The sequence below is a fragment of the Rhinolophus sinicus genome, linkage group LG12 (genome assembly GCF_036562045.2).
Source record: "Rhinolophus sinicus isolate RSC01 linkage group LG12, ASM3656204v1, whole genome shotgun sequence".
Taxonomy (NCBI): Eukaryota; Metazoa; Chordata; class Mammalia; order Chiroptera; family Rhinolophidae; genus Rhinolophus; species Rhinolophus sinicus.
In genome coordinates this window covers 36,926,598-36,949,267 of record NC_133761.1, presented here as the reverse complement: position 1 = coordinate 36,949,267, position 22,670 = coordinate 36,926,598, and the positions used below count along the sequence as shown (strand labels likewise).

The window sequence follows — 22,670 nt, the reverse complement described above, 5'->3', positions numbered from 1 at the left end:
TTAAAATTCAAGTTTTTCAATGCTAAGCAAGTTTAGCTAACAATAACTAAAAACTCCCATGATTCTTTCTATAGAAATGGATTTTACAGGAACATTTTTAGGTATGTCTCATCACCTTAGTAACTTCAACATACTGCAAACCATTTTTCAACTTGGGTTAAAACTATAAAACAAAGCTTGAACCAGAAGGGAAACAAAACAAGGTGAGGCCAAGAATGAGGTCTTTGTGATCAAAGCAACTAGGATGCTGCAATGCTATTCAGCATAGTCATAAAAGCTAACATAGATTATATAACAAACACCAGTCAAATAGACATTTTGAGGTATAAAGACTTAAAATATCCTTTCTACCAGTTCCAAAACTATTTTCTACCAGGCTCCCTTTGTGTGAAAACAAGTAACACCAAAACTGTTCCTCCTTGACTTAAGTATTAAATGTAACCAAACTGAATTTTCATTAGCTAAAGAAAAAGATAATTTGCCAACATGGGACCCTACTAAAAATATTCTGCCTGAAAAAACAATCACATCTGATGATCAGATAGCAAGAGCATTTTAATAAGCTAGAATGGAATTAGGCATATAAATCTCCAAATATCCCAATAGTCTTTCAAAGTTAAAAGCAATTCTCATTAAATCACGGAACTATAAAATGGAAGTGAGTAATATAAACAGCAGAAAGAAATAACTACCACTTTTGGTCAACATCTGTAAGCACAGTAGTCTGAAACACACTAAAACTGTAGTAGCCTGTGACACTTTCTAAATTTGTCCTAACAGAAAAACATGATATTAATTCAACCAATCACAAAGCTATAAAATTCAAGAATGAATCAGTATATAATATAATTGGAAGGAAAATGAACATACTAGACATAACCCACCCCAAACAATACACTGGCACATAAAGCAACTATCCAAGGACGCAATCTTATAGAAAAGGAAAGAGCTTTTCATAAAAAACCTGTGAAGTACAAACTCAAAGGAAGCTATGAAGCACCAAACCATTTTATTATTGGTTCACTAGTCAAATTTATCTCCCTGAACAATAGCAGGAGAAATAAAACAGGTGAGATTTCCTTGTTCACAGTAAAGCGCACATCAAGTGCTTTTAACACACACACACAACTTTATAAAATAACTATAAATAAATACCTGATCACAGAGAGATTGCAAAATGGATGTGATATATTCAACACACTGTTGGCGAACAACACTGTCTCCAGGAGACCGAACCAAAGCTATCAGATCCTGGAATATCTCTGCATATTTTTCATCACCTTTAACAGTTCCATTAATTAGATGTAAAATAGCTAATTTACAAGCTTTGTGTGAAGCCAGAGCATCAAGAAGAGCAAGCAACCTGGTGGTTTGGCTACTATACTGCTTTTCTTTATCTTCTGAAGTGCTGAAATAAAACCAATACATTTAGTAAACAAAATTCTTGATTTTAAGGCATTATTTAACTAATTTATGTTTTCAACACATCAACTTATACCAATCCTGAATAAAACACTTCATTTCTTGTGTATGACAACTTCTCTGAAATTTTACAATTACTATAAAATTTTATAAATTTAGATTTGCAATAATGTATTTTCTTAAATCAGAATACTTTATAATTCACCTTTAAACATCCAAAATCAAGAACTTCAGGCATTTTGCACATGAAATAATGAAATAAAGGTTTCTAATTTAAAAAAATCTATATATAGTCATATACATATTATGTGTGTAGATGTATATGTGTATATTTATATGCACGTATATTATCTGAGCATTCTAAATCCTGGTTTCCAAATTCTAAGTGAAAAAAATATATGTATCAAGAATAATTTGAAGAAAAAAATTTTAACGCAAAATGAAAATACCTTTGCAAGTCTTCTACAATCAAATCCAACACAGTTCTCATAATCAGAAGTGCAGTTGGTGAGGCAAGGTCACACAATTGAACACAAATACGCCGTAACATATGTTGAATGGGTTGGCAGGTTGTGCCAGAGAAAGAGCGAACTATTTCTTGGAGCAACTTTGCTTGAACATGAAGGTGCATGCTCCACAATTTTCGGGTGTTGAGTGCCACTGATATATCATGTGGCTCAATAACCTGTTAAAAAAGTATAATGTGTGTGTTCGTAGATTTTTTTAATATTTATTTATAGTCACAAAAACTGTTCAGGAAGAACTGTTATGAAAAGAACATCTTTAGTGCATGCTTAAAACATTTAATTTTCTATGATACAATTAAATATTTGCTAGAATTCAATGCATCTAAAAAAATCTTATTGTTCTCAAGTTAGCATTCAGTAGAGCAGAGTCCATTGGCGAAGCAACCTAGTTAGTGGCAAATTCTAACACATGATAAAGGAGAAAAAATGATTAAAAAAATAACAAAAGTACAAGTATACATAACGGCATAATAAAATTCACATTAACAAAAATTTATTTAAAATGTTACTCCCGTATTTCCTTAATGACCGACTTGCTTCAATTTTATCTCACCCTCACCCAGTTATGTCTTTTTTAGGGGAAAAGGATGAGGGGTTGTTTTTGTTTTTGTTTTTAACAAAATCACTGACTTTTTAAAAAGTGTTACTGCAGTCATTTACAAGATGCATGTTATATGGAAGTGATACCTGAGTTGTTTGCATGGGCAATGGTAGAGGCAGCAGCTCTGAAAGGAGTATGAGTCCAGAAAAAAATCCTTCAGGAACCTTCAAGATTGAAGAAAGAACTTCTTTTAACATTAAAGACCAAGTGTTATTGGCCAGAGTCTCTTCTGAGATTGTGAGTTTTTCATTAACTCCTTGTGTAAAAGTCAGTAAGATATCTATGATATCATTCTGAATTTTATGTTCATCACTATCCAAACGACCTGAGAGGGGGATAGAGCACAGGAGCATGTGTAAAGTCACAAGTGCTGAAGGAACACGCATATCCTTAAACTCAAAGGATCCACCTCTCAGGAGTTCCGTCAGCATAGTTTTAAGAAGAGTGAGTGTACAGCGAGCCATTGAAATAGTAGTAACTCTGTGAAGGGTAGTCCCCATGTTGACATGGAGCCTCCAAGGCTGAGTCAGAATACTGTTCAATTTTTGCAGAACCCGAATAAAGGTGTCCATTCCTTCAGCAGAAAAAAGCTGAATAACAGCAAGATTCCATTTCAGGTCTTTCTGTTGACCTTTATATAGGATAAGAGGAAAAGAAAAACTAATTACTTACACGTTAATAATCAGTTAAGACTTTTGAATATTTTATTTAATAAATGATATTTATACTAGACTTAAAAAAATAGTAATTCTAAAAGTATAGTAGCCACATTACCTTCCACAGGGGGTGGTGGGCATGCCACATTACAGAGAACACGAAGGGCAGTGGTAAGACCAACTCCTTCTGGAGTCATCAAGTTATCGATATTCTTTAAAAATAAAAATGAACAGAAAGTTTAATTTCTTGGTATCTATCAGACCAAGAGAAAACGCCAAAGGCATTAGTTAAAAATATGAGTTTCAAGTTAAGTACTTACATCATTTTAAATTTCTTAAGTAAATTTAAAACATAAATAGGCTTATAAAGTTTATAGAGGTTATTTGATCTTTGGTATATGCTTTACCATATATGATATTATGTAAATAAAATGAATAATTGTGAAGTACAAGTATATTAAAAAGTACTAAAACAAAGGTAACATACAGAAATGTACAAGACTCTGTATTAAGAATTTAAAATAGCTCCTTTTTGTATACTCTTTATATACATTCTCTCCCAAAAATGACTCTGATTTTACAGAGCCCTGTAGGTGTTAAACCTCTTTCAAAACTGAAGAAGCAACAAGAAATGCTTTAGCATCACACAACACAGATTTTTTAAAATGCAGATACCACAGGAATCTAGTTATGATGGCCAGTTGGGGCGTGGTAGAGGAAAAAGAAATACAGTTGCCTATGTCCTTAGCACCTACCCATGCTATGTTTCCTGGCAACAGTTATGTTTATTTATTTTTTACTTTTTTCATTTCAACCATTTTCTTTTATTTTTTTTTATACTTTATTAATTTCAGGTGTATAGCACAGTGGTTAGACAACAGTTATGTTTAAATTGCTTTGTTTCTGTAGTTTCTACAGAGCAGTGTATAGATGGTTAAAATACCTTCTAGGAAATAACATTTTAAAATGTTACTATTTCAGCTTCTAAACCTCAGAGGAGAAAATTAAAAATATAATTCCTCTCCCCCATAGTTTTATACCTTAGATTATCTTTTCCCCTAATTTCTTCCTTGCTGCCTTTCAATAATTCCACAAATTACATAAGGCAGCAGGGAGCCACAGAGTAAAGTTTGATCAACTGTTGTTAGTACATCTTGGAATGAGTCACTTACAATAACCACAATTAATGGGTAACAACTTACATAAAAATCAAAACTCTTCAAATTACAGAATGTAATTTGAATTTCTAGAACTGAAATTCTTATTGGTTAAATACTTTTACCCAAGACATCTGATATTTACTGGACACCTTATATAGTCTCCTGACCATCCACAAGTATCCTGAACACATGACCATCTAAATTTAAAGGACATTACTGTATTTGTGCTAAATTAAAGATTGAATATAATGAAAAGCTATACATATCATCTGTGGCACAGAGTAAGGAACACAGAAGAATATGATGGCACCCTAGGAGGTAAAAGTAATCCCAGGAGAGATGGAGTAATAAAAAGAGAAGGGTAAACAAGTTAGTGAAGATAACTCTGAAGCAGATAAACCCAAACAGTACTTTGTTGCTGAGTCAGAATAGCAACAGATTAGACAATATACTACATACATTACATTAATAACACACATTTCAACTCCAAGACCAAGATGGTTTACACATACTCTCGCACCCCTCCCATCTACACATAGTTCATCTGTTAAATGAAAGAGACAACTCAAGGTCAATTCTGCCCTTACCTTAAAACTTTTTATGCATCTATAAGCACCTTTAGCCCTTCTTCCTATGCTAGCACACTGTATTAACTAAGGAGCAATAAAAAATTTTAAAACTTCCCAAACTAACAATGTACAATGATTTAAATGAATTTTTCACCATGACTTACTGTAATATATTATGAACTACTGTAATATTATTTCAATTGCAATATTATGAATTTTATGATTTTCAACTTTCATAAATTACTTCAATTGCAGATTTGACCATCCCAAATTAACAAAAATAGAACTAGCCCCCACTGCAATTATCTGGAATTGACTCCATCAATTTTCACCTAAAAATTCTGAGGGAAATTCTTTTCACTCAAGTTTAACTGAAACAATTACATGTTACATTATTATGGTATTTAACTTTTGTAAATGTCATCAAAATGTTAGATGATAATATCCAGTTTGACAGGAAAAATAGGATGGAATGTGGTAATGGAAAGCCTTACAGTACACAGGATTGTGTCCATGTATGTTCATGTACATACACAATCACACACCCATCTACATCCATGTATCAATCTGTTCCCACAAAATCTAATAAATCAGGTAATACACCTAACAATTACTGCATTATCTACATAAGTGATTTAATTCAATATTACTATATACTACCATACACATCATAAAATCAGGCACTTTTAACTTTTACTCACCTGTTTAACGTATTCAATCAGGTTTGGGATGCAGTTAATTTCAAATCTAAGGTTTTTCAGAGGTTCAAGCCACTTGCCAAGTTCTTAAAAACAAAAAGAGTAACTCATAATATTTTAAAATAAAAGCCTTTATAACAAAGGAAGTAAAGGTGTTCTTTTCCAAAGAAAAACATTATCAGATCCATATTGATTTAAATAACCTAAATTTCACATAGGGATGAACTTATATCTAATTCTTTAAACAAGCTTTAAAATGAAATGTAAAGGCCCTACTATACTGGTTTAGAAATAAGAAGTGACCCACTATTAGTATTTGGTTTCTGAAAACTTAAATATTTACATGTTTAAACAGGACCATTTAAGTAAACTGAATTTTTTTGCAGCATGAAAAAAATTTTTTTATACAATTGACTGCCTATAAACTATAACACAGTGTTTATTCACCTAATGCTGTGATTACCTTCACACACTAAAAAAAACTATACAAAATGTATTAATTTTTAAAAGGATCAAAAATCTAAGGGGAACATTTACTGAGTGCTTTTTCCCTTAGCATGAATTTTAAATTGCCATTTTCCTAGTTTCCCTTTATAAAATTAAAAGTACACCCTCACCCCAAAATAACAGCAAACTTTGTTTACAAAACAAACACAAATGAAATATACCATTTACCACAACTGAACTCAAAATTCTCTTCTAGAGGCTATGGCACAACACTTTCAGATCAGACCAAATATGTTTTATCAAAAAGCATTCTAATATAAAAAGATATACCAGTTCAAGACATGTGATAGGAAGACTAAAGGAAACTGAAAGTAGTAGTCATGTCTTGGTTCTACACTTCTCCGTGAAGATTACCACTGTGTATACCTACAAGGTGTAATCAAAACAAAAATGGTGCATGTTTAAATAAAAGGCACAGTAAAAGGCACATTGCCATTAATGTGCCTCAATATACTACCCCTCGCTTCGAACACACTTATCCCATCAGTCTGGCCACTTTCTGAAGCAGTTCTGGAAGTCCTCTTCCATGAGTGTCTTTAGTTGCATTGTCATGGCTGCCTCGATGTCCCAAATTGACTAAAACGTTTACCTTTCACGGTCATTTTGACTTTGGGGAAGAGCCAGAAGTTGCACGGTGCCAGATATGATGAATAAGGTGGGTGAGGACACACTGTAATGTTTTTATTTGACAGAGACTGCCGTATCAGAAGCAATGTGGGACACGGAGCCTTTCCGTTGTGATCAAGAAATACAGTGAATTTCTTGCCAAGTGCCATCCAACAGAAAGGCAGGATCTTCAATACAGGAAGCTGCGTGTCAACCTTAGTAACAGTGTGTGACAAGTTTCACCTTGTTCGGCGCAGTCTGTTAGGTGTGAGCTATGGTTGAGAGAAGGTGTGTTTTAAAGTGTGTCGTAAATCATCCTCCATCACGACAATGTTGCATGTCACACATCGCTTCTGGTATGGCAATTTCTGTCAAATAAAAACATTACAGGGGGCCGGCCCAGGTGCTCAGGTGGTTTGAGCTCCATGCGCCTAACTCCGAAGGGGGCCAGTTCGATTCCCACATGGGCCAGTGGGCTCTCAACCACAAGGTTGCCAGTTCAATTCCTTGAGTCCTGCAAGGGATGCTGGGCTCTGTCCCCTGCAACTGAGCTTGAATACGGCACCTTGAGCTGAGCGGCCTCCTGGATGGCTCAGTTGGTTGGAGCATGGGCTCTCAACCACAAGGTTGCCAGTTCAATTCCTCGAGTCCCGCAAGGGATGTTGGGCAGCGCCCCCTGCAACTAAGATTGAACATGGCACCTTGAGCTGAGCTGCCACTGAGCTCCCGGATGGCTCAGTTGGTTGGAGTGCGTCCTCTCAACCACAAGGCTGCCGGTTCGACTCCCGCAAGGGATGGTGGGCTGTGCCCCCTGCAACTGGACCTGGAGCTGAGCTGCGCGCCCTCCACAACTAAGACTGAAAGGGCAACAACTTGACTTGGAAAAAAGTCCTGGAAGTACACACTGTTCCCCAATAAAGTCCTGTTCCCCTTCCCCAATAAAATCTTAAAAAAAAAAAAAATTACAGTGTGTCCTCATCTACCTCAGTCACTAGATCTGGCACTGTGTGACTTCTGCTTCCCCAAAGTCAAAATGACCATGAAAGTTAAACGTCTGGAATCAATTCCGAATGAGGCAACCACGACAGTGCAACTAAAGACACTCACGGAGGAGGACTTCCAGAACTGCTTCAGAAAGTGGCAAGAATAATAGGATAAGTGTGTTTGAAGCGATGGGTAGTATCTGAGGGGGATTAATGGCAATGTGTCTTTTACTGTAATAATTTTTTTTAATTTAAACATTCACCATATTGTTTGATTACACCTCATAAGTATTCTTCCTACGTATTTTTAAATCAACACTTTCATATACAGAATATACTGCTCAAATGAAAAATATAAGGAATAATAAAACAAATACAAGTGTGCCCATCGCTCAGAATATATAGTAAAGTATTATTAATACCTTTGAAGAATACGTGTGCCCTCCTTTTATAAAGGCATACTTCAGAAAAAATATCTATTTCCAGTATGGAAGTTGAATTTACTAAACTTTTACTGGTAGTATCATATATAAAATTTAGGATTAAAAAGAAGCCACATGCTATTTATAATATTTACTCAATGTTATCCAATTTTCTACTTGGTAAGGTCAGAAAGCCAAGAATCAAAATAAAATAGAAAATTATAATTAGATACCTTAAACTTTTCAAGACTGCCCACATAGGTTTTCCATAAACTTCATTCAACATATTTATATACTTTAGAATATAATGCTCACATTCATTATTCTTCACTTTTAAGGATAGCACATTAATTAACCACAAATGAAGGATTTCTAAGTTGTACTTAGAAACACATACGTAGAAAATACAAATACATGTAAACTATACACAAAACTGAACTTTAGAGTTCATCTTTAAACTACTTCTTCCATTTTGATTAGGAATTTCAACCAACCACCAATTTCCATGACTTTTCAGAAAAAAGATAGTTTCAACAATTTCCTAAAAATCTTTTTAAGACCACCATATGAAATACACTACATAAAAGGCACTTTTCAGGGAGTTAAAAACAGAGTATCACTAGGTATAACAAAACATGATAAAGTACTAATTACAGATATTCAAAGGGTTTTTCCTTCACATATCATAAATACTTAAAATAACTTCAAGTACCATACCTTGCAATTTAGCATTATTTTCATCTGCTTTACAAAGCTTCAAGAGGGATGGTGCATGCTGTTCTAGCATTTGGACATCACTGGAAGACTGAACCACCACCAAAATAAGTATGCATGCATAATTATAAGCTACTGACTTCTTAGACTTGGAATCACTGAAACAAAATAAGGTTTTAAAGTTTTTGGTACAAAAACAATTTTTCAGGAACAATTTTAAACATTTTTTTTCTACTTAATTTTAAAAAGAACAATGGAGAGTGAAATTCTATTAAGAAATAAGATCACAAGAACAATGAAATATTAACAAGTATACTTTGCTAGCAATGAAAGATTAGGAAGTACACTTCATTGTTCTCCTTTAAAATGTTTGTCCACTTTGGATAAATAGGAAAGTGTGATGAATCAATCTACTGCCATCATCATTCAGTCTTCTACTAAAGAACTGTGAAGATACAGCAACACATAGAAACCACTGTTGTGTGCCTTTCATAAGCTCCCTAAAAGACCCGTCACTCAAGGAGTCATATCAAGACTCCATTGTGAGACCAATTACCTGGATGCCACTGTTCTATACGACACATTCCAGGAAGGGCAAGCATGTTTCTCTTCTCATACACTAAAACCTTCTGCCCTACTGGACAAGCTCTTGAAAATTATTATCATTTTCAATCCTCCCCCCAGTCAAAGCACTTCTGAAACCAGAGCACGATGAATAGTTTAGAGGGCAACAGATAGCAGCAGTTCTCATCACTCCTAAGGGACATAATCCTGTGCCTTAGGATTCCCCTCCATACCAATTAGCAGGAGTACTGCAGTTGCAGTCTTTGTCAACGCCCTGGGGAAACTGGAGGAGACTGCTAAAAGATCCACTTCACTGCTTTACAGCCACATCTTGTATTTCAGATTTCTGTTATTCTAATCCTTAAGTTAATAAATTGTGTTATGCAGAAATACAATTATAGTTTTTACTTTCAAAGCAACACCTTCTTTTTAAGAAACTAGCCCATTAGTGATGTAGTTTTCCCATATAATAGAAAATTTAAGAAGTAGAAAATTACCCTAAGGCTTCTTTGGAATAGTACTCCATTAGAGTAATAAGACTTTGGAGATTTTTCTCAAGACTGAAAACATGGCCAACAGCTGATCTTCCCACAGGGTTAAAAGTAATCAAATAAAGATTGTGAAGGGTTCCCAAGAGATCTGAATGGTCAGTTTCTTCACTGGCTGTACAACGCTGAAAATGGCTGAAGAGTTCTGTAATACACTGCAATGTCTGAGTTGAGTCTTGCAGCCACAAGGCAAATGCATCATCAATAACACCATCAGACTGAAGACCTTCCTCTTCATCTTGATCATAAAGGTGACACAGAGCTCGGATCAACAAATTTGTTGCTTCATATTCTGACATAAAAAATAGAAGACCCTTTTGTGACTGTGCAAGAAACTTTAAGACATCTTTTGTGGCTTGCAGCACACCAGGGTGGGCACTTGTTACTGGAATTGACAAAAGCAAGGTAACCAACTCCAAGAAGTGGTGGCTGTGAAGATACCTGTAAAAAAAATGAATTGATGTGTTAAGTCTACAAAATAATCTTTATTTACTCAACAGTCATTAGACAGAAGAGGTAAAATTTTAATGGCCAGTATACTGCTTTAACTAAACACAATGTAAATAGCAAATCTATTCTCCACCAAGCAAAAGTACAAGTTCTGTGAGGCTTTTTCATAGCTAGCATCTGACAGATATTGAATAAATAATTGTTGACAAATTTTCTCTTTCCAGGACCAACCCTGACTTTAAAGTCTTCCCAGGCTACTTATCAAATGCTTCTTTTTCACCATGCTCCTAACTTACCCATGGCATATATGAATTAGTGTATCTAGGAAAAACATAGGCTGTATACTATAAAAAATATACAGCATATTCAGATTTATTCTAGGCAGTTAGTATATCTGAATTAGTACTTCCAGAGGAAAAAAAATTTTAAATTATCAATTTCAGTATTTGACTAGTTAATAGTATCATACACAGCACTCTTTTATCAAATCCAAGAACCATTTTTTAGCATAGTTTTAGCAGAAAATTATTCACAGGCAAAAACGTCAAGTAAAGTCTCAAAAATTAAAACAAAATAAAAAAATGATCTACTGTGGGTGCTGATTTCCAATAATGGCAAAATTGCATCAACAAATAACTAGAAAGTTAGATAGCAGAAACAAGTGCTAATTCAACCTTAAAGATATCCTTAACCAGGACTGTAAAATTAATTTAGTAAAATGTAAGTTTAACTTACAGTGTATTACAGGGATAAGGTACAAAGAGGTTCATACAGAAAAGCTTTCTCCTTCCTATGCCATCCTCTTGTACCACCTTCCTAGAAGCAACGCAGCAGTTTCTCATTTATTCTTGCTCAGACATGCTTATATAAGCATTGCCGTTGATTATTATCTTTAAGTTGCTATTATTACTTTAAATACTAACAAAATATAGCTAACCCACAATAACATACTTCTGTTTCTCAACTATTTTGAAATATCAAGTATCCTTACACAGATATGCATTATCTATTTATGTGGTTGATAAAAAAAATAAACCACATAAAACTGCCTCCAATGATTCTGTGAAATAGATTTCCCAAAACCAAAAATGTCTTACCTAAAGAGAACAGGATATGGGTCATCCCTCTCTGGAGGTCCAGTAATACGTGCCATTGTTGGGAAAGACTTAACAGGAGGTTGGATCATTGTATGAGGTGCAGTTTCCATTAAGTGGAAAACTTCTTCTAGGAGGTTAATAAGCTTTTCTATTTCCCCTTCACTTATATTTGAGGATTCCAAAAGATCCATCTCCATTGAAGCCTCTACCTCATTTTCATATTCTGGGTTTGTTCTTTCAAGTCCAGTATCTGTGTCATGATCAGGTTCACTGTGGTTAGGAACAGATGAAGTCTTCTCTGCTAAATGGTCACCAAGTCTTTTAATCTCTGACAAAATTTCATAGAAATGGCACTTCTGAAGGATAGCTGAACCAGCAGTGACAACTCTCACAGTCTGATCTAAAAGTATGAGCTCCAGAAGTTTTTGATAGCCACTTTTTTCATTCTGCCTAACTCTTAAAAAAGCTTCCATTCCTTCTGTTATACTAACGACACTGTCCAAAGCTTTAAAAGCATTTAACTTAAGGGAAGATGAGACGTGATCAGCAAATAGGAGCTCAAATAATCCATTGATCACTCCTGCTTGTAGGAGTCCCACGACTCCTTGAGTTCCACATTCTGCCAGTGAGGACACTAATTTGGTCCCAGCTTTGAGCTGTCGGACATTTAAGGCAATGGGTTGACGAAGGGCTACTTGTAAATTTAAAGCTTGCATGGTCCAGTCAACCAACTGGACAAGAGAGTCTTGTTTTGTGTTTTTCAATTGCAAATAACTTAATCCTTTTATTATTAAACTTGGAATTTCTTCTAAAGCTGTTACCCATTTTGCACCTCTATCTTCCCGATACAAATCTAACAGTTCAGTTAACTTCACTGAGGCTTCTATTGCCCCTGAATTTTCTTTATCTGGACCTTGATCCTTTATTCTACTGATTTCAACTTCAAAAGTAGTCTTGTATGGACAGCTGAAGTATAAAAGTGGTACAAGCTCCCTGTCATATGGATCATATGTCATAGGAGGAACTGAAGCTAAGTCTTCAGCAGTGTATTCAACATCAAAGTTTGGATACTTAAATGTTTCACGTTCCAAGTCAGCAATTCCATCTTCATCACTGGAAATTTGTTCATAACCATCATCCCCTGAAAATTAGTTTGATAACATTCAATTATTACATCACTGTTGTTTAATGCAAAAAAATTTGTTTAATCTAAAAAGTTTATTTAATAGTATGGCAAAAAATAAGAATTAATTATTTCCTGAACAAAATTAACTTCTACCCCAACATCTTAAAAACAATTACCAACACTTATAATTTCTAATAAAATAATTATAGAAAAACTTCATAAGCAAAGTCTTCTATTGTAACTGTTCAGCTTTACACTTTACTATGCTATAGGCATCTTTTCCTCACAGAAATAAGATTAGAAATTAACTAATCTTATTCTCTCATCTTCTCTACAAAAAGGTTCTCAGGTTAAGAAAAGAGCCTTCCTGACATCTAACTACTACTTGCCAGTTAAATATAATGAATCTAAAAAGGATTATCTGATAATCTGGCAATGGAGGAAGCTGAAAAATTAGCACTGAACCTAATTATTTATATTTTGTAAAAGGGCCCCTGGAATACTGAAATGACCCTCCCTCTCAGGTAGAATGACCCTCACCTACACTATTTTAGAAAAAAACCAAGGCAGATTATCTGTCATTTTGCCTAAATGCTTTAAAATTATATAGCATTTCTTCGACAAATTAAGAGTCAAATAGTTTGAAAATCTCTTTTTTGCTTCCAAAGGAAGCAAAACCTAATTAAAGGAGTGCATCATGCTATCACATATCCCTGTGCTGATATTTTCCCCCCTGAATTTCTAAAAATAATGTCGCTTTTTGCTAAAATAGCTAGGTAGTGGACATCTTTAGGAATGATACCCAGTTTACTACACCACTCCTTACTCTGAAAACAGCCCACCAAATCCTAGTCACCATGTATTTACTGTATGACCCTGCTTCCCTGGCCAATCTGATGATATCAAGAGGCAGCTAATACCACAATAAGCTAAACAGAATCTCTCTCCCAGGAAATTGGAAATGGAACTGAGATACAGCCAGGTCAGCTGGTTGGTAAAAAGGAAGAGATTAAAGCTGTGAGGTGAATACAGAAACAAGTTAGTTGACAGAAAATAAAATAGCAACATAAAGCAAACATGGAGATTCCATTTCTAGCCAAGTCTTGAGACCTAATTACATTCCAACTTGGGTTTCTTGAAGGCCTATCTTTATTATAAATTTTTTTGCATAGCTCAAAGCTACATCAAATTAGCTTCTAGCACTTAAAACCAGTAAGTCCTAGCTAATGGAACCCACCTTCACCTTCCTCATCTTCTTCACCTTCTTCCTCTTCCTCTTCCTCTTCTTCATCAGGGATACTATCGACTGTATGTCGATCATCCTCTTCCTCATCCTCTTCGTCCTCTCCATCCACGTCATCTTCATCATCATCACCTTCTTCCTGCTGTTCCTCTTCTACTTCTCCTTCATCAGAATACTGACCTTCCTGGGGAACAGAATTCCGATCAGGAGAAATGGGCTCAAAGTAATCTTCTCTATGCGGAGCATCCTCTTCCTTGTCACCAGACACTGAAAAATTGAGATTTAAGGCACTGATTACTTTTCAAATTTACTTTTCAATTACGGTTAATATATAATATTACATTAATTGCAGGTGTACAATGATTAGACATTTATATACCTAACAAAGGGCTCACCCTGATATGTCTAGTGCCCATCTGACATCACACATGGTTATTACAATACTATTGACTATATTTCCTATGCTGTACTTAACATCCACATGACTGTTTTTATAACTGGCAATTAGTACACTGTAATCCCTTTACCTTTTTCACCCATCCCCCAACATACTCCCATCTGTTGACCATCAATTTGTTCTCTGTATCTATGAGTTTGTTTGTTGGTTCATTTATTTTGGTTTTTTTTTAGATTCCACATATAAGTAAAGACATATGGTATTTGTCTTTCTCTGTCATACTTATTTCACTTAGCACAACAACCTCTAGGTCCATCCATGTTGTCATAAATGTTAAGATTTCATTCCTTGAAACTAGACTGCTATTTGTCACCGTGTACCAAAATTAACTCAAAATGGATCAAAGACCTAAACATAAGACTGAAACAATAAACTGCATAGAAGAAAACATAGGTACTAAACTTATGGACCTTGGGTTCAAAGAAGATTTTATGAATCTGACTTCAAAGGCAAGGGAAGTAAAAGCTAAAATAAATGAATGGGACAATACCAACTAAAAAGCTTTTATGCATGACAAAAAAAACCATCGACAAAAATAAAGAGGCAAACAACAAAAAGGGAGAAGATTTCTGCAAACAACATCTCCGATAAGGGGCTAATATCCAAAATACATAAGGAACTCATACAACTCAACAACAAAAAACAAACAATCCAATTAAAAAATGGGCAGAGTACCTGAATAGACATTTCTCCAAAGACGATATACAAATAGCTAATAGACATATGAAAAAATGCTCAACATCACTAATCATCAGAGAAATGCAAATGAAAACCACAATGAGGTATCACCTCACACCAGTCAGAATGGCTATCATCAACAAGACAAATAGTAACAAGTGTTGGAGAGGCTCTGGAGAGAAAGGAACCCTCATACACTGTTGGTGGGAATGCAGATTGGTGCAGCCTCTATGGAAGGCAGTGTGGAGGTTCCTCAAAAAATTACAAATAGAATTACCGCACAATCCAGCAATCCCTCTCCTGGGTATCTACCCAAAACATCTGAAAACACTTATCCATGAAGATGTATGTGCTCCTATGTTCATTGCAGCTTTATTTATGGTGGACAAAACATGGAAACCAAAGTGTTCTTTGGATAAAAACCGGATAAAGAAGAGGTGGTATATATACACAATGGAATACTATTCTGCCATAAAAGAAGACGAAATAATGCCATTTGCGACAACATGGATGAATCGTGAGATTATTATGGTAAGCAAAATAAGTCAGACAGAAGGTCAAGAACCATGTGATTTCATTGATATGTGGTACATAAAACTGAAAACAAAGGAATAAGACAGACAAATGAAGAAACAAAAACTCACAGACACAGACAATAGTTTAGTGGTTACGAGAGAGTGGGGGGGTGGGGGTGGTATATGAGGGTAAAAGGGATCAGATATATGGTGATGGAAGGAGAACTGACTCTGGATGGTGAACACACAATGTAATAAATAGATGATGTATTACAGAATTGTACACCCGAAACCTATGTAACTTTACTAACAATTGTCGCCTCAATAAACTTTAAAAAAAAAAAAAGATTTCATTCTTTTCTTTGGTTGACTAATACTCCTTTGTATATATATGTACCACTGCTTCTTTACCCATCCGCCTACTGATGGGCAAGTAGGTTGCTTCCATATTTTGGCTGTTGTAAATAATGCTGCAAATGAACATGGAGGTACACATATCTTTCAAATTAATGTTTTTGGATTGCCTCAGCTAAATACCCAGAGGTGGAACTCTTGGGTCATATGGTAGTTCTATTTTTAATTTTTTGAGGAACCTCCATACTGTTTTCCACAGTGGCTGTACCAATTTACAATCCCACTAACAGTGCACAAGGGTTCCCATTTTTCCACATCCTCACCAACACTTGTTTGTTGATTTACTGATGATAACCATTCAACAGGTGTGAGGTGATATCTCATTGTGGTTTAAATTTGCATTTCCCGTATGATTAGTGATGTTGAGCATCTTTTGGCCATCTCTATGCCCTTTTTGGAGAAATGTCTATTCAGGTCCTCAAAGCACAGATTATTTTAATGGTTTAAATAACATAAGGCAGCAGGATTGGATACTGTAATTACTTGATGACATTTTGAATGATCTAGCTTACACTTTTTTTTTAAAAGCTTGCCTTTAAAAAATATTGAGTATATATTGCACAACTTTACACTGTTCAAGTTAACAAAATACACTATTTTATTTTCTAATACCATAAACTAGTCCTTTTTTTATTTATTAAGTAACTATGCAACTAAGTAACTTTTATCTCTTCTAATACATACTGCTTGTTTTTATTAGTTCTCTTCTGTATGTACCACTATAGCACATTAACCCTTTATTTTCAAAGCAATGTTGATGTAGCTTCAAATGAATTAACTGATTTTTTTTTTTTTTAAACAAGTTCACCTGCCAACAGAAAACAACAAGGAAATACTACACAGGATAAAAGAGGGAGAGGAGCATTCATCAATTTTCTTTCAGCATTTAATTTTCTTTCTTTAAAAAAGCACTATTACCATTACTAAAGGGGTTTAAAAACTAGCACTGATTTTATTTGTACCTGGCAAAGGCATGGGATCATCTTCATCATCATCAGGTGGAGGGGGTCCTGGTGGAGTTCTTGGTCCCCTTGGCTGTGGTCTTGGAGGGCTTCCATTAAACTGATCTTCTTTCTCCCCATCAGCTAGAGTTTTATTAGACAGCAAAAGAACTTTCAAATTATTAAACTATAGAGAAATGAATGCATGACAAAAATACTGTTCATCATTTGAGTTTTTTATCTTTAGGATTTATTAACTTTTCCGTCTGATGTCTAAGAGAAATTTTGCTCATTTACTGATATTAGGAAAAGTTAGAATTTCTGACTTCCCACATACCAAAATATACTGTATATACCCTTGAGCATTATCCCAGAGAAATGAACTTATTTTCCTACAGGAAGATGTACACAAATGCTCATAACAGCTTTATTTGTAAGTCAAAAACTGAAAACTAAATGTCCTTCAATGATTGAACAGTTAAATAAATTATGATACATTCATACTATGTAACACTATTCAGCAACAAAAAAGAACAAACTACTGATACATGCATTAAAGTGGATGAACTTCAGGGAATCTTGTGATGGTACAATCAAGTATCTTGATAGTCGTGGTAGTTATGGAAGGCTAGATGTGACATAATATTGCATACAGAAACACACACACACACACACACACACACAAATACAAACACATGATGAGTGCATGTATAACTGGTGAAATCTGAACAAGCTCTACAGATTGTACCAAAGCTAATTTTCTTGTTTTGATATTGTACTATAGTTATAAAAGATGTTAACACTGGAGGAAGCTAGGGAAGAGTACAGAGAACTTCCCAGTACATTTCTTTGCAACATTTTATAAAGCTGTAATTATATCAATATAAGTTAAAAACATACATACATAAATAATGAATAAGCTTAAATGTCAATTTTAAACAACTCAGTAAATTTAATAAAATTTAGAGTAGCTATTATAAAACTATAGACAGTAGAAAAGATCAATGAAACTAAGGCCTGGTTCTTTGAAAAAATACACAAAATGGACAAGCCTTTACCAAGACTCATTAAGAAAAAAAGACAGAGATTTCAAATGAATAAAACCAGAAATAAAGGAGGAAATGTTACAACTGACCACAGAAATACAAAGGATCCTAAGAGAATACTATGAAAAATTATATGCCAACAAACTGAACAACCTAGAAGGGATAAATTCCTATTAACAACAACTCACCAAGACTGAAATATGATGAAACAGAAAATCCGAACAGACCAATTACCAGTAAGAGATTGAATCAGTAATGAAAAACCTCTCAATAAACAAAAGTCCAGGACCAGATGGCTTCACTACCAAATATTGGTACGAAGAATTCATACCAACACTTCTCAAACTCTTCCAAAAAATAGAAGACGAGGAAACACTTCCAAACTCATTTTACGGGGCCATCATTACCCTGATACCAAAACCAGACAAGTATGCCAGAAGAAAAGAAAATTACAAGCCAATATCACTGATGAATATAGGTGCAAAAATCTTCAAAAAAAGGGGGCCAGCCTGGTGGCTCAGGTGGTTAGAGCTCCGTGCTGCTAACTCCGAAGGCTGCCGGTTCGATTCCCACATGGGCCAGTGGGCTCTCAACCACAAGGTTGCCAGTTCAATTCCTTGAGTCCCGCAAGGGATGGTGGGCTCTGCCCCCTGCAACTAAGATTGAACACGGCACCTTGAGCTGAGCTGCCTCCCGGATGGCTCAGTTGTTGGTTGGAGGGCGGGCTCTCAACCACAAGGTTGCCAGTTCAATTCCTCGACTCCTGCAAGGGATGGTGGGCAGCGCCCCCTGCAACTAAAATTGAACATGACACCTTGAGCTGAGCTGCCACTGAGCTCCCAGATGGCTCAGTTGGTTGGAGCATGTCCTCTCAACCACAAGGTTGCCGGTTCGATTCCTCGAGTCCTGCAATGGATGGTGGGCTGTGTCCCCTGCAACTAGCAACGGCAACTGGACCTGGAGCTGAGCTGTGCCCTCCACAACTAAGTCTGAAAGAACAACAACTTAAAGCTGAACAGAACCCTCCACAACTAAGATTGAAAGGACAACTTTACTTGGAGAAAAGACCTGAAAGTGCACACTGTTCCCCAATAAAGTCCTGTTCCCCTTCCCCAATAAAATCTTAAAAAAAAAAAAAATCTTCAAAAAAGTATTAGTGAAGCAAATTTAACAATGCACTAAAAGGATCATACACCATGATCAACTGGGATTTATTTTAGAGATGAAAGGATGGTTCAGCACCCTCAGATCAGTCTTTGTAATACAACACTAACAAAATGAAGGATAAAAATCATATATCCTCCCAATAGATGCAGAAAAAGATATATTTGACAGAATTCAACATCCATTTACACTAAAAACTCAATAAAATGGGGGCAGAGGGAATGTACCTCAACATAATAAAGGCCATATGTGATAAGCCCACAACTTAACAGTGAAAAGCTGAAAGCTTTTCCTCTAAGATCAGGAACAATACAAGGATGCTCGCTCTCACCACTTCTATTCAACATTGTATTGGAAGTCCTAGCCAGAGCAATTGGGCAAGAAAAAGAAACAAAAGGCCTCCAAATTGGAAAGAAGCAAAACTCTATTGCAGATGACATACATTTCTATTTATAATAGAAAACCCTAAAGACTCCATGAAAAAACTATTAGAATAAATGAGCTCAGTCAAGTTGGAGGATATAAAAATCAATATGCAAAAATCAACTGGGTTTCCATACAAAAATAAAATACCTAGGAATAAACTTAACCAAGGAGGTATATGACATGCATACTGAAAACTACAAGACATTAATGAAACTAAAGACACAAATAAATGGAAAGATATTCCGTGCTCATGGATTGGAATAATATTGTTAAAATGTCCATACCACACAAAGCAATCTACAGATTCAATGAAATCCCTATCAAAATTACAATGGCATTTTTTACAGAAATAGAACAAGCAATCCTAAAATGTGTATGGAATTACAAAACACCCAGAATAGCCAAAATAATCTTCAGAAAGAAGAACAAAGCTAGAGGTATCACGCTCCCTGATTTCAAACTGAATGACGGAGCTATAGTTATTAAAAAGAGTATATTGGCCTAAAAACAGATACACAGATCAATGGAATAGAACAGAGAGCCCAGAAATAAATCTACACATAAATGATCAATTAATTTACAACAAAGAAGCCAAGAATATACAAAGGGAAAGTACAGACTTTTCAATAAAAGGTGCTGGGAAAATTGGGCAAACGCAAAGAATGAAATTGTATTACTATCTTACACCATACACAAAAATTAACTCATTTGGATTAAAGACTTGAAAGTAAGACCTGAAACCATAAAACTCCTAAAAAAAAAAAAAAAAAAAAAAAAAAAACTAGGTTGGTAAGCTCCTTGACATAGGTCTTAGTGATATTTTGAATCTAACGCAAAAGCAAAAATGAACAAGTGAGACTATATCAAATAAAAAAGCTTCTGTACAGCAAAGGAAGCCTTCAACAACATGAAAAGGCAACTTACTGAATGGGAGAAATTATTCGCAAATCATATACCTGATAAGGGGCTAAAAATCCAAAATATATAAAGAGCTTACATAACTCAACAGCAAAAAAACAACCAATCCATTAAAAAATGGGCAGAAGATCTCATCAGGGAAATGCAAATCAAAACCAATATGAGATACCACCTCACACTTGTTAGAATGGCTTTTATTAGAAAGACTCGAAATAACAAGTGTTGGCAAGGATGTGGAGAAAAGGACGTGCACTGTTGTAGGAATGTAAAGTGCTATAGCCCCACTATGGAAAACAGTAAGAAGGTTCCTAAAAAATTAAAAATAGAACTACCATATGACCCAGCAATTACTCTTCTGGATATTTATCCAAAGAAAATGAAAACACTAACTTGAAAAGATATATGCACCTCCCTATTCACTGCAGCATTACCTACAACAGCAAAGATATGGAAACCTAAGTGTCCACTGATAGATGAATAAAGAAGTTGTGGTATACCTATACAATGGAATATTATTTAGCCACAAAAAAGGATGAAATCTTGCGATTTGCAACCACATGGAAGGACCATGAGGGAATTTTACTAAAGTGAAATCAGTCAGAGCCAAATACTGTGTGGTCTCTTACATGTGAAATCTTCAAAAAAAGTTTTTTTAAACAAAGCTCATAAATAAAACAGACTGGTGGTTGCCAGATGTGGGGAGGTGAGGAGTAAGAGAAATGAGTGAACTCCATTTTATTTTTTTTAGTTTAAATTTTATTTAAAAAAAAAAACCGGAGACACAAAAACACTCTGCCCACAAGGAACTCACAGTTTGATAAAAAAGACAAACGAGCGCAGCAAAATAATAGATTAAAAGAAAAAAAAATGAAAGACGAACTGTGCTTAGCAGGTAAGATATAAGAGATTAAAATACAGTGTGTGACCACCAACTGAGACAATGAGCTCACACCACACTATTATGTCGAGAAACAACGGTCATTTTATTTGTGCTCATAAAATGCTAATTGTAAAACAAAATATTATTTCTTAGTGACCTCATAAAATCCTAATTGTAAAATAAAATACTTTTTCTTACTAACCTTAATTATAATTCCAAAATGTATTCCTGAGTCTCATTTCAACAGCTTACAGTGAATAACAATGGAGTAAGGAGAAGAGACCCTGAGACACAGGAGTACAGGTGTCTACTTTATACAAGGAAAGCCACTGAAATTTACTGGAGTTCTCTTTTTTCTTATCTCCAGCTAATAGGCAAAAGGTTCTCAAAAAGTGGAAAAATCTGCATTACCAAAGATTTAGACATCTAAACAAATTTGAAATGCACTCCTGAAAAAATGCCATTAATATGAATATTCCAAAAATAATACCAAACACTGGCATAAACACAGACACATAGATCAATGGAACAGAATAGAGAGCACAGAAATAAATAAATGCCTATATGGTCATTTAATCTACGACAATGGAAGCAAGAATTTATGGTGGGGTAAAGACAGTCTATTCAATAAATGGTGCTGGGAAACCTGGACAGACACATGCAAAAAAAACGAAGCTGGACCACCTCCTTACACCATATACAAAAATAAATTCAAAATGGCTTAAAGACTTAAGTGTAAGATCTGAAACCATAAAATTCCTAGAAGAAAATATAGTAAGAAACTTTACAGACATTACCTGGAGAAAGATTTTTACTGATATATCCCCTCGGGCAAGGGGGAAGTAAGAGAAAAAATAAACATGTGGGATTACATCAAACTAAAAAGCTTTTTCACAGCAAAGGAAACCATCAATAAAACATAAAGAGATCCTACTGAATGGAAGAAGATATTTGCCAATGATATATCCAATAAGGGGTTAATATCCAAAATTTATCAAATCACTCGAACCACTCCAAAAAAACAAACAACCCAATAAAAAAATTGGCAAAGGACATGAAGAGACATTTTTCTAAAGAGGACATACAGATGGCTAGCAGACATATGAAAAAATGTTCAACTTGACTAATCATTAGAGAAATGCAAATAAAAACCACAATGAGATGCCACCTCACCCCAGTCAAAATGGCTATCATCAATAAATCAACAAACAACGAGTGCTGGCAAGGATGTGGAGAAAAGGGAACGCTTGTGCACTGTTGGTGGGATTGCAGATTGGTGCAGCCACTATGGAAAACAGTATGGAGACATCTCAAACATCTTTAAATGGAACTACCTTA

At 35.1% G+C, this 22,670-nt stretch overlaps 1 protein-coding gene across 2 annotated transcripts in view; it reads right to left on the bottom strand.

Moving 5' to 3' along the window:
- VIRMA (vir like m6A methyltransferase associated) overlaps window positions 1–22,670 on the bottom strand; it is a 55,397-nt gene that overhangs the window by 19,085 nt on the left and 13,642 nt on the right. For both annotated transcript variants that reach the window (XM_074316955.1, XM_074316954.1), the window contains exons 6-15: window positions 16,920–17,042; window positions 13,888–14,160; window positions 11,525–12,665; window positions 9,927–10,418; window positions 8,869–9,023; window positions 5,637–5,719; window positions 3,325–3,418; window positions 2,637–3,181; window positions 1,872–2,107; window positions 1,156–1,408 (exon numbers count right to left, since the gene is read on the bottom strand). In XM_074316955.1, coding sequence (XP_074173056.1) covers window positions 1,156–1,408; window positions 1,872–2,107; window positions 2,637–3,181; window positions 3,325–3,418; window positions 5,637–5,719; window positions 8,869–9,023; window positions 9,927–10,418; window positions 11,525–12,665; window positions 13,888–14,160; window positions 16,920–17,042 — 3,395 coding nt within the window. The remainder of the gene's footprint in view (window positions 1–1,155; window positions 1,409–1,871; window positions 2,108–2,636; window positions 3,182–3,324; window positions 3,419–5,636; window positions 5,720–8,868; window positions 9,024–9,926; window positions 10,419–11,524; window positions 12,666–13,887; window positions 14,161–16,919; window positions 17,043–22,670) is intronic.